Source organism: Eucalyptus grandis, chromosome 8, assembly GCF_016545825.1.
Source record: "Eucalyptus grandis isolate ANBG69807.140 chromosome 8, ASM1654582v1, whole genome shotgun sequence".
Classification (NCBI taxonomy): domain Eukaryota; kingdom Viridiplantae; phylum Streptophyta; class Magnoliopsida; order Myrtales; family Myrtaceae; genus Eucalyptus; species Eucalyptus grandis.
Genome location: NC_052619.1, coordinates 24,657,841 through 24,671,012, shown reverse-complemented (window position 1 = coordinate 24,671,012; position 13,172 = coordinate 24,657,841). Strand labels below are relative to the sequence as shown.

Genomic DNA, 13,172 nt, shown 5'->3' with positions numbered 1-13,172 from the left:
ATGACTAATGTACTAGCTTCGGGGAAAATGAGATGGACCCGGACTAATGTACTAGAAAAAATTCGCGGGAAAATACGTGATAATGGACCCGTGACAAATGTGCACATGATGATGGACCCGTGACTAATGAGCTGGCTTCGGGGAAAATGGATTCCATATCTTTAGTCCTTTGTTTTCCTTTTTCTTTTGCGGAAAGTAGTATAATGGACCCCTGACAAATGATGATGGACCCGTGACTAATGAGATAGCTTCAGCACAGATTCCATATCTTTAGTCCTTTGTTTTCCTTTTTCTTTTGCGGAAAGTACACGATGATGGACCCGTGACTAATGTACTAGCTTCGGGGAAAACGCGCGTGATAATGGACCCGTATCTTTAGTCCTTTGTTTTCCTTTTTCTTTCGTGGAAAGTAGTGTCATCCCATCTCTTTTAAAAAGGTCAGCTACTCCATTGGCTCCCCTAAAAGTTACTTTAGTCCTTTGTCTTTCTTTTTCTTGTATGGAAAGTAGAGCATCTCATCTCTTTTCAAAAAGGTTAGCTTACTGCATTGGCTTCCAGGAAATGACATTCACAACCAATGCATCTTTCTTTTATTTTTCTTCTTTCGCAAATTATAAATAACCAGTCTCCTCGAAAGATATATCATTTTGAGTTTGTTTTTGTTTTTTTTTCTTATTGCAAATAACGGTATACTACCCCTCATGCACGCACTCTTGCGTCAAAAGTTGGTTAACCATACTTTCATTTTTTTTAAAGTGACCAAAAAATGAAATCCTTTAACGCAGGTTGAAGAATTGAATTTTTATGTCACCCAAATCTATGCCTGATTTAGCAAATGAAATTACAATTTGTCATACCAGCTTTGGGTTCAAACTGTAGCCACTACAGAAAATGGGATAAAAAGCATCTAAGTAAATTAAATAGGACTAATTATACTACAATTGCACTAGCTCGATTCTCATGATATCTTTTTTTTTTTTTTTTGGCTTAGTCAAAAACCCAAGTGAATATTTGCTCGTCACTTTCAGAAAAATAAAATGAAATAAGGCACCCAGCTCTACAAAAATGATCAAACTTTGATAGGCAAGTGACCCCCACCATTTATGTTTCCCACCAGCTACGTTTCTTTTAGAACAGCGCACACTCATCTCGAGAGCGAATCCAAGGCGAGACTCTCGACCCATTCCCATCTGTTGTCCATGCTACGACGCTGGGGAGGACCGTAAAGTAAACGAGAAAACTATGCGGATGTGATAGAACTGTGCGTTCAAGCCGCAGAGTAACGCATTCCACTCAGTGCATATGACCAAAGTTAATTCTTATCTCCACAATTCATATTCTCTTCCACAAAGTCGATGGATTTATTAGAGACCTATTGCACTTTAATAATCATAAATATCTAACTCGTTAAATCTACGGAATCAAGAGAAAGCATGGTGGAAACATGCTTGGAAATACGATGATTTCGTGCTGAAAGTTATTCAATTAGATCCATAATGTACGTGTCAAATGGGACAGCATATTAAAAGGAGTTGTTACAAACTTTTAGGCACGGAAGAACCTATTCTAATAGTTAAAATTAGCATTATTTTTGCTATGCCTTTTATGCAAAAGGATGGTGCTTCCATTTTTTTTTCTTTGTTGTTTGTCAAAATGAGTGTATCATGATGCACATACCAAGGGAAAATTGTCCAAAACATTCTAAACCTATAGCACTTTAGTCAATTCAGTCATAAATCTTTCAATTATACTAATTGAGTTGTAAATATTTTCACATTTTGTCAATTTAGTCTATTCAGTTAGTTTTAGCTAGAAATTACTGACGTGGATGGCCAGCGCTGACGTGACACTTTTTTTTAATGAAATTTTCAATTTTTATGAATATATATTATTATTATATATATTTTACTTTTCTTTGCCCTTTTTTCCCCCAAATTTTGGAGCTATGTGAGGGTCAGCCGGCAACCCTTGCCGGCCCTAGCTCCAAAAACTAAAAAAAAGGCAAAGAAAAGTTAAAAAAAAAAAAAAATCATCAAAATTCAAAATATTATTAAAATATTATTTTAAAAATGCCACGTTAGCTCCGACCGTCCATGTTAGTAACTTTCAGCCAAAATTGGCCGGATGGACTCCATTGAAAAATGTGAAAAGGTTAATGACTCAATAGGCAAAATTGAAAAATTTATGACTAAATTGATAAAAGTGTAATAGGTTTAGGATTTTTTTTTGACAATTTTCCCCACATACCATAGACAAATCGATATATAATGGGAGCAAAGAAATCCAAAATAAGACAGAAGGCCTATTGGATAATTCAAGAGGATAGCTTTGACATGTAAAACAATTCTAATATGGTGAAAGCGTTTTGATTTGAGCAGATCTTCACCAAGAATTGTACATTTTCATTTGTAGCTTGGCCACAAAAAATTAGATCAAGCTTCTTTTTCTGAGTTGATTACTTCGTATGCCAATGGCTTACTTCCCATCACTTTGAAGAGAAGGATTTCTCGCTCCGATAGGGCATTTGGCCCTCACTACAGGGCCTTTCCCATTGGATGTTTTTTTTGGAATTCATTTGCTTAGTAATTTCACTCCCTATCAAATCAAAGTGTAAGTCATTATCAAAATAATCAGATATTTCCAACGAAAATTCGTAAGGAAGACTTCGTCTAGGTGTGAACTGAGACATTGCATTCAGATTATGTTGTCCAAAAGGATTGACGCGTTTGGACTTGGAAAAAGAATGGCACTTCAAGAGGGTAAAGTGTCCATAGACCAAAAAGAAAGGAGGTAAAAATGTCCACTAAGGTTGGATGTGACAGGCATTGTGTCTAGAATTTAGCTTATTCTACTACGGTCTCCATTGATGTCGTAGATGGGGTTAAGAATATCACTAATGCTAATCGAGCCTACTAATTACTCCGATTATTACAAATTCCACGTGATATGATCATAAGTCTTATTGATAGGAAAACCGGTAAGTAACTGGATTTAAATCGATCTTACCAAGCCTTGCTTGTCCATGTATCGACAACTTCATATATCTAAAGAATTTCTTAGTTTTTTAGCCTGCTTGGTAGGATTGAACAAAAAAAAAGTGCATTTGGAGAGAGTTGATGAATTAATGAGTTTTGAGTTTTTCTAGTTGAACTATATTAGAAAGTATATTTAACTTTCTTTGTAAAGTGTAGCCAAAAACAAGAAACTCCAATACACACTACATTTGCTTAGTAATTTCATTCCCTATCAAATCAAAGTGTAAGTCATTATCAAAATAATCGGATACTTCTAACGAAATTTCGCAAGGAAGACTTTGTTTAAGTGTGAACTGAGATATTGCATTCAGATTATGTTGTCCAAAAGGATTTACGCGTTTTGACTTTGATAAAGAATGACACTTCAAATGGGTAAAGCGTCCACAAACCAAAAAGAAAGAGGGGGAAGGAGGGAAGAGGGAGTGTCCACTAAGGTTGGATGTGACAGGCATTGTGTCTAGAATTTAGTTTATTCTACTACTATCTCCAGTGACATCACAAATGAGGTTAAGAATATCACTAATGCTAATCGAGCCTACTAATTACTTAGATTATTATGAATTCCATGTGACTTCATCATAAGTCTTATTGATAGGAAAACCAGGAAGTAATTAAATTTAAATCAATCTTACCAAGCCTTGTTCAGCCATGTATCAATGACTTCATATATTTAAAGAATTTCTTAGTTTTTTAGCTTGCTTTGTAGGATTGAAGATTGATTAAAAAATAGTGCATTTGGAGAAATTTGATGAATTGATGAGTTTTGAGTTTTTCTAGTTAAATTATATTAGAAAGTATATTTAAATTTCTTCATAAAGTCTAGTAAAAAATGAGTAACTCCTATAAGCACTACATTTGCTTAGTAATTTCATTCCCTATCAAATCAAAGCGTAAGTGATTATCAAAATAATTAGATATTTCTAACGAAAATTCGTAAGGAAGACTTCATCTAAGTGTGAACTAAGATATTGCATTCAGATTATGTTGTCCAAAAGGATTTATGCATTTGGACTTCAAAAAGGAATGGCACTTCAATAGGAGGGTCCACAAAGAAAGGGGAAAAGTGTCCACTAAGGTTGGATGTGACAGGCATTGCGTCTAGAATTTAGCTTATTCTACTATTGTCTCCATTGATGTCACAAATGAGGTTAAGAATATCACTAAGGCTAATCGAGCCTACTAATTACTCCGATCATTATGAATTCCATATGATTTCATCATAAGTTTTATTGATAGGAAAATCAGTTAGTAATTGAAGTTAAATCAATCTTACCAAGCCTTGGTCAGCAATGTATCGATGACTTCATATATCTAAAGAATTTCTTAGTTTTTCAGCCTGCTTGGTAGGATCAAAGATTGATTAAAAGAAGTGCATCTGGAGAAATTTGATGAATTAATGAGTTTTGAGTTTTTCTAGTTAAACTACATTAGAAAGTATATTTAAATTTCTTCATAAAGTCCGAAAACAAGAAACTCCTATAAGCACTACATTTACTTTAGTAATTTCATTTCTTATCAAATCAAAGTGTAAGTCATTATCAAAACAATTGATATTTCTAAATGAAAATTTCTAAGGAAGACTTCGTCCAAGTGTGAATTGAGACATTGCATTCAAATTATGTTGTCCAAAGGAATTTACACATTTGGACTTCGATAAAGAATGGCACTTCAAAAGGTAAAATGTCCACAGACCAAAAAGAAAGGGGGGAAGTGTCCACTAAGGTTGGATGTGTTAGGCATTGCATGTAGAATTTAACTTGTTCTACAACTATCTCCATTAATGTCAGAGATGAGGTTAAGAATATCACTAATGCTACTCGAGCCTACTAATTACTCCGATCATCATGAATTCCATGTGATTTCATCATAAGTCTTATTGATAAGAAAATTGGTAAATAACTGGATTTATATCAATCTTACCAAGCCTTGCCTGGCCATGTATCGACGATCATCTAAAGAATTTCTTAGTTTTTTAGCCTACATAGTATGATCGAAGATTGATTGAAAAAAAAAAGAGTGCCGGACATCTGGAGTGCCAAAACTTGACACGGAGGGACATTTAAGTGCTAAAAGTTAGGAAAGTGACACATAAGTACCAAAATCGAAGTAAAATAAATCACTTAAGTGCCAACGACGAGAAAATCCAGTCAAAATGCAGATGTAGCAATTTTCCAGCGAGGTAAGTGCAAAATGACATCGTTTTGCACCCTAACGTGGTTAGACAAATGCAAAAATGACGTTGTTTTGCCTCTGACGTGGTAAATAATTAATATAAAAATTAATTAAATTAAATTTAAAACTAAATTTGTTTAAAAATTTTTAAAAAAATTAAAAAAAGGGAGGGAGGAAGAAGGCAGCTGAGGGTTGAGCCCTCGCTACCACCGCCGCCGCCTCCCTTCCTTTATTTATTTAATTTTTTTATAATTTACTTTAATTAATTTTTATATTAAAATTCAAATATGTGTCAAAACGGCATTGTTTTTGCATTTCTTTACTAAGTCAGCTCTTTGACGAGCTACGTAGGCAAGAAAAATAATAAAAATTATCACGTAAGATTTTTAGCGAGGTTCGTCGGAGGTGGCATTTAAGTGTTCTATTTTTCAAAAAAAGTGGCACTTAAGTGTCCCTTCATGCCAAGTTTTGGCATTTGAAATGTACTTCTTCCGGAAAAAAAAAAAAAATGTGCATTTGGAGAAATTTGATGAATTAACAAGTTTTGAGTTTTTCAAGTTAAATTATACTAGAAAGTATATTTAAATTTCTTCATAAAGTCTAGCCGAAAATGAGAAACTCTTGTAAACACCACATTTGCTTAGTAATTTCACTTCCTATCAAATCAAAGTGTAAGTCATTATCAAAATAATCAGATTTTTCTAACAAAAATTCATAAGGAAGACTTCGTCTAAGTGTGAACTAAAACCTTGCATTCAAATTATGTTGTCCAAAAAGATTTACCCATTTGTACTTCAAAAAAGAATGGCATTTCAATAGGATAAAGTGTCCACAGACCAAAAAGAAAGGGGGGAAAAGTGTCCACTAAGGTTGGATGTGACAGGCATTGCATCTAGAATTTAGCTTAGTCTACTATTGTCTTCATTGATGTCACAGATGAGATTAAGAATATCACTAATGCTAATCGAGCCTACTAATTACTCCAATCATTATGAATTACGTGTGATTTGATCATAAGTCTTATTGATAGGAAAACCGGTAAGTAATTGGATTTAAATCAATCTTACCAAGCCTTGGTGGGCCATGTATCAACAACTTCATATATCTAAAGAATTTCTTTGTTTTTTAGCCTGCTTGGTAGGATCAAAGATTGATTTTTTTTTTTTTTTTAAAGTGCATTTGGAGAAATTTGATGAATTAATGAGTTTTGAGTTTTTCAAGTTACATTATATTGGAAAGAATATTTGAATTTCTTTGTAAAGTCTAGCCAAAAATGAGAAACTTTGGTAAACACTACATTTGCTTAGTAATTTCACTCCCTATCATATCAAAGTGTAAGTCATTATTAAAATAATCATATATTTCTAATGAAAATTCGTAATGAATATTTCGTCTAATTGTGAATTGAAACATTGCAGTCAGATTATGTTGTCCAAAAGGATTTACGCATTTGGACTTCAAAGAAGAATGGCACTTCAAAAGGGTAAAGTGTCCACAGACCAAAAAGAAAGGGGGGGGAGTGTCCACTAAGGTTGGATGTGACAGGGCATTGTGTCTAGAACTTAGCTTATTCTACTGTTGTATCCATTGATGTCATAGATGAGGTTAAGAATATTACTAATGCTAATTGAGCCTACTAATTACTCCGATCATTATGAATTCCATGTGATTTGATTGTAAGTCTTATTGATAGGAAAACCGGTAAGTAACTGGATTTAAATCAATCTAGCCAAGCCTTGGCGGGCCATGTATTGATGACTTCATATATCTAAAGAATTTCTTTGTTTTTTTAGCCTGTTTGGTACAATTGAAGATTGATTAAAAAAAAAGTGCATTTGGAGAAATTTGATGAATTAACGAGTTTTGATTTTTTTCTAGTTAAATTATATTAGAAAATATATTTAAATTTCTTCGTAAAGTCTAGCAGAAAACGAGAATCTCCTGGAAACACTACCCCTGATTCCCTTGGATTCAAGAAGAAAGAACCCAATTACAATGCGCAGTGAGGAGGAAGAGGATGGTTCAGAACCTCTGGCTCATTAGGAAATGCATGGAAAAGAGTTTACGCAGGTATGTTCAAGGTCTGGCAGTGACATTGGCCAGCTAAAACTCAAAGCAACAACTCAGATTAGTGTAGAACATGGCATGTTGTCAAAGAAATGCAGCAAGGGAAAAAAAAGTATCCAGTAAATGAGAAGTCAAGAAGATACAACCCCTATGGACTAGCTAGGGTTAATGCAATAAATGAGACTTAGCTACTTGAAATTTCAATGCATGTCCCAAAGGGCTCAGATGAACAGGTTTTGGTGGCTAGCCCTAGGAAGGAACCGGGTGTAAATGAAGATTTTAAGCTGAAATTGTCAACAGTTGGACAAACCTCGACAACTCAAGCTGTGAAAGCTTTAGTGACTAAACAAAGGCCTAATGTTCCTGCTCTTATGGAGAAAAACAATGAGGAACATCTTGTGCAGTGTATAAAGAAACGACTAAATTTTCAGCATTATTTAGTGGTGAATCCAGCGGTAATCGCATGAGTATTAGTAGTTACGTGGATTCATTTGGTATTTCTTAATGTTGAATCGGCCTTAAAAAGTTCATCAACGATATGTGTAGAGAACAAGATCACGAGGATTGCTTTGTTCATGCGTCAATGCATTTCAGGAAATTCTATTGCTGTGGATAGAGTAGAAAAGAATAAAACCACTAACCAGCTTCCTTGAATTTGTCTAGGAGAATTTAGTGAAATTTCTCTACCATTAGGGAAAGATGGGGAGGCGAATTGCGGACCATTAATGATCAGTAGCTTTTGAGATTTTGTAAAAGACTGTTCACTATTGATGTTGAATGTAAGTGCATTTACGTGGGCGAATAACAGAGAGGGATAGGCCTTTGTTAAAGAAAAAAAAAACATATTAGATGGAGTGTGTTGCAATGTGGATTGGTTGGAGAGTATTACTCCCCAACCAATGCATCGAGGCTATGAGGTCAAATCACAGCCCAATTTTGTTGTCTCTCTCATCTGAGCTAGTGAAAAGGACAAATTTAAAATCAAAGCTTTTTAGCTTGAAAATGAAGAATATAGTGGCATTGCGGAGTCTGCATGGCATTCCCCAGACATGAAACATGATGAGAGCAAGAGCTGAATCAATGGGAAGAAATTTTGTAATGCATATCATTAAATTAATTCCTTGAAAAACAAACTCCGGAAAAAAACTAACAACAACATAGTTGAGAATGACAGAGCAAGAGTACAGGAATTGACGAGGTAAATTGAAAAATTATGGCAACAAATAATATAGGGAATGAGATATCTAGTTGGCTGGTTGAAGGAGGGTGATAAGAATACCCAGTATTTTCATGCTACATTAATACAAAGAAGACAAAGCAATAGAATATCAATGCTGAAAGTAGCCAATAAGGAATGGTGCTGAGAGCCCGGTCAACTAAAACAGCCTATTGTTGACCTTTTTAAAGTCTATGGGCCTTGAAATTTTTAGCTGTTTTTAGACCAATGTCCTTAATTGTTCTCAGATGAAATGAATAAATGTCTGACCACTGCAGTAACTTGAAGAAAAGAGAAAGAATCTGTTTTTTCCAGTTAGGAGCTTTCAAAGCTCCAGGATTAGATGGGCTCTATGATCAGTTCTATCAGCATTGTTGGAAGAAATTTAGTCACATGGTTCCAACATGATGAAAAGCTTCTTTGATACATGAAATTTTAGTCCCAGCCTCAACGGAACACATATCTCTCAATCCCTAAAATTCTAAATCCTAAGAGCCTAGATCAGTTTCAACCCATTTGTTTATGTAATTTCATTATAGAATTATTTCCATGGTTATGATTAATTGCCTTAAACCTTGGTTGAACTGATTGTGGTAAACTAAAGTGCATTTGTTAATGGGAGGCAAATTCAAGACAGCATTTGGATAGGGCAATATGTTTTCCATCAACTTAGTGTCAGAAAATAAAAAAGAAATTTCAAGCTATACTCAAGAAGGATAGAAATAAGCCCATGATAAAGTTGATTGAGATATTTTGGAAGCATGCATGATGAAGATCGAATTTGGTGCCAAATGGATTTCTTGGGTAATACATTGTGTTACAATTGTCTCTTTCAATGTCAAATTTAATGGGGAGCCGTTGTCATTTTTCCAACCCTCTCAAGAAATGTGATAAGGAGATCCACTTTCCCCTTATCTTTTCATTATTGTGGCAAATATACTATCTTTCCTCATCAATAAAACAATTGAAGATAGAAACATCACAGGGATACATTTTAACAAAAATTGCCTCACATTATCTCACCTCCTATTATAGATGATCCATTTTTCGTGTAGACGGACAGCTTAAAGAATGCTCAACCCTCAGTGCTATCCTACCACAGCATTGCTCAGCAACGGGTCAGGCTATCAGTTTGAATAAATCTGGATTTATTGCAGAAATGAATGCCCTTTAAGTCGAAGAAGAAACGTGGCTTAAGATTGAGAGTGCATGAAAAATAGAAGCAGGGAAATATTAAGGAATTCCTTCAGATTAGGGTCAAGATGAAAAGCAGATGCTTGCGTGAATTTTGGCAAGAGTCCATATGAACCTAGAAGGTTGGAAAGAGAATTTAATTTTTAAAGCTAGGAAGGAGATCTTAATCTAAGCAGTTATGCAGGCACCTACATCAATATGCCATGTTCATTTTTAAAGTCTCAGTTTCTATTTATTGAGCTATTGAACAGAAAATTGCTTTGCTCTGAGTGGAAAATCAGTGGTCAAAGTCAGGGCTTCATTGGATAGATGGACGTTTCGAAAACAAAACAGAGTTGTGGTGCGCTAGGCTTCAGTGATTTAATTGCCCCCAATAAGGTCATGCAATACCAAGCAAGGTTGGAGAATTTCCCAAAATCCTTCAACGCTATAGAGTGAAATCCTGAAAGGTCTCTATTTTCCTAACAACTTGTGGCGTGCAGGAAAGGGATCCCATCCTTCTTGGGGTTTATCAAAGTTTATTGACGGGAAGAGTCTCCGTCTCCGTGTCTATGTCTAATACCGTGGGATTTGTGAGTAATGGTAAAGATATCAACATTGAGAAGATAGATGGCTCAAGATCAGAGTATTTTTTTTTGGGGGGGGGGTTGGTTGGTTTCACGAATCAGGGTAATCAGAAAGTAGCTGAATTAATCAACAAGAATCCAGATGGGTGGAAAAACGTCATCCAGAATTTGTTTGATGAGCTAATTTTTAATGAAGTTTTAGCAGTTCGTTTGCGGATGAATGATGAGAAAGACAAACTGATGTGGACCAACACCAAGTGGGGACCTATTCGGTGAAGAGTGCATCCAACCATCTCAAAGACACAAGCTATTCAGCAGCAAATGCACGGAGCATCATCATCATACCAGACCCCTAAATCCCTGTGGCATTTGATATGAATGTTGAATAACGCTCCAAAAATCAGGTTTTTCGTTTGGAATTTGTGCCAAAATGCACTTCCCACATAAAAACGAATATGTTCAAAAGGAAAATTTTACCCGCCATCTTGCCTTCTGTGTGAACGAAGCCTAGAAACCTTTGAACGCCTCTTCCTTCACTGCGGATGGACGAATGAAGTCTGGTCGAATCCTGCAATAAAGCTGCAGACATCGGTCAAGGGTCTCGAAGGAATGGAAGAGTGGTTCTTAAACTACCAAAAGATTTGCCAAAATTGTCTTCGGCTGCACAGTGAAAACAGACATGGCAAATCTAGCGTATGTGGGCTGCACAGTGGGAAATCCTAGCATATGTGGCAGCCATTAAACTTATTCGGTACACGAACTAAAACTAGTTTTCGAATTCGATAATTGCGCATTGAGAAGTGCACTTACCGACCACAATCTACCAGCATGGGATGTGGAACCTTTCATCATCTAATGCAAGAGTCTATTAGGATTCGTCACATAATCACAAAGAAAATAAAGAGTAAAAGCAAGAAAGAGAATTTGAGACGTTAAGTTTTATCCCAGTTCATCCTTAAACTAAATCTACGTCCATCTGAAAATTTCACTATAATTAGCACCTTACATCTCTTTATTACGTCTCATAATTACTAGAGAAAAATAATATATATATCAAGTAGTTATTCATGGGCCCAAAACCAAACTACTAATAAAACTAGGGCTACGTGACATTTTATCGATGGAGCATACCAATCACACCCCAATAGAGTCTGACAACCCATTTCCAAGATATTCAAATAGTCCATTGTTTTAGGGAGGCCAATCAAACATCAGATTAGGTCGTAATAACCCAAAGGTGCAAAATACATGTAATTGGCTTGCTAATCCTTCTCAAGTTATATGGGACCTGTTATGCTCTAATGCCCATATAGCTTGTACTCGTAAGATTACTTGAAGAAAGAAAGTGGACTGATTCGGACCAAGAAAACAGAAGGGCGTGAATTGTCGCGTGTTTGTCGGATAGTTTTACTCAGCACTTTTACTATCAGAAAGATTCGAAGCTCTCTTTGCTTTGCTGTGTAATTAATTTTTTCTAGTTGTGCTGCATATTATTGGACTAAGAAAGAGATTATCATACCAGGTTCCAACTTACACTCGCACCATCCCATGATGAAGTGCAATAGAACTCCATTACATCAAATATTCACCAATGTCTCGATCTCTGTTCCTAAATGAAAATAATAGTGTCCAAGGTGGTTGCAAATTGGTGGACTAACTTTTCCAAAACTGGCTTGGCCTGAGTAACAGTGAATAAGCGAAGGCCAATGACATGAACATCTCTCACTAATTCCCCAGGAAATATTTGTATCCTCTATAAATTATACAGACCAAATCCATATCCATCGTCAATCACCTCTGAACTTGGCATACCTCTTAGTTTAGGAAACAGAACAAAGAAGATTGAGAGACAACAATCTCCTCAAATCTCATCTTATTTCACATTAAGAGCATATACTCTATTCATTCTGATTTAATCATGAGGGCTATTTGGCCTGAACTCCGCAGAAGGAGCTGATAAAGGCTCTCACCCTTCATGCGGTTGTCGGCAAAGTCATAGTAGCAAAGGAAATCCATGCGAATAAAGGGCTTGTATTGCCAAGGGTGTGCTTCGTCGATGAACTCCTTTGGCATCTCGATCATCCCTGAGACGTGCGAGAATGTAGCAAGAGAGTATCTCACTTGATTCTCTTCTGTAACCACCACACAAGCCTTGATCCTTCCATTGCTCAATACCTAATCAAGAATGAACCCCACAAAATTACAAATAATTTCAATGAACTAGCGCAAACTAGTACTAAGAAGAATTTTCTAGCAAATGAAAGACTCACCACACATGGTTCACCGGCAATGACCATGAAAATCGGAGCTGAGGGCTCAAAACTGAACCACTCGCCATCTTTGGTCCTCACATCCAAGCCCCCTAATGTTGTTCCGGTGCAAGGAGGAGAAAAATCTCTTGTCCATGTGACCGATCGGGTTCTCACTGACCTTGATGCCTTCAGGTTTCTTGGACTTCAAGAATCGTAGGAGGTACGAGTTAGAATTGATGTAAGGGTCGCAGCATTTCTCAACACCGTAGCTCTCGCAGACTATCCTAAACACTACTTTCTCCATCATAGCTATGAACTTGCCATAGTCGTAAGCAGCTTTGTTGCATACATATATATGTGTATATATACACATACATATAAGAGAAATCAAATTAGAGAAGTCAACTTTAGCACTAACTTTTTATTTATTTTTCTCGATATCCTATAGCCTTAAGTTGACATGCTAAAGTTGGTTGGAGAAACATGTTTATTATGCGGGATCGTTTAAGAAAGTAAGAAAATTCTTAGGTGCACTAGCAAGGCATATAAAAGGTGGCGTGAATAATGAATAACACGGTTCAAATTAGAAAGGTGTTCGAGAAGTGAGCATGGAAGCATGACATATAACAAGCTTGTTTATATATAAACTAGGCACAATCATGGGACTTTA

The 13,172-nt window shown here is 35.9% G+C and overlaps 1 protein-coding gene across 1 annotated transcript; it reads right to left on the bottom strand.

The window, feature by feature from the left end:
- Positions 1-11,774: 11,774 nt before the first annotated feature.
- On the bottom strand, positions 11,775-12,801 carry LOC108957276 (probable inactive 2-oxoglutarate-dependent dioxygenase AOP2). Its single transcript, XM_039298846.1, has 2 exons — positions 12,521-12,801; positions 11,775-12,425 (listed from the first exon to the last, which is right to left on the bottom strand). The coding sequence occupies exons 1-2, from the start codon at positions 12,545-12,547 to the stop codon at positions 12,153-12,155; spliced, it is 300 nt and encodes a 99-aa protein (XP_039154780.1). The 5' UTR covers positions 12,548-12,801; the 3' UTR covers positions 11,775-12,152.
- Positions 12,802-13,172: the final 371 nt, after the last annotated feature.

Coding starts and splice junctions, on each gene's coding strand:
- LOC108957276 (XM_039298846.1), bottom strand. CDS start 12,547: ATGGTCATTGCCGGTGAACCATGTGTG. Junction 12,426..12,520: donor TTGCCGGTGAACCATGTGTG/GTGAGTCTTTCA, acceptor ATTCTTGATTAG/GTATTGAGCAATGGAAGGAT.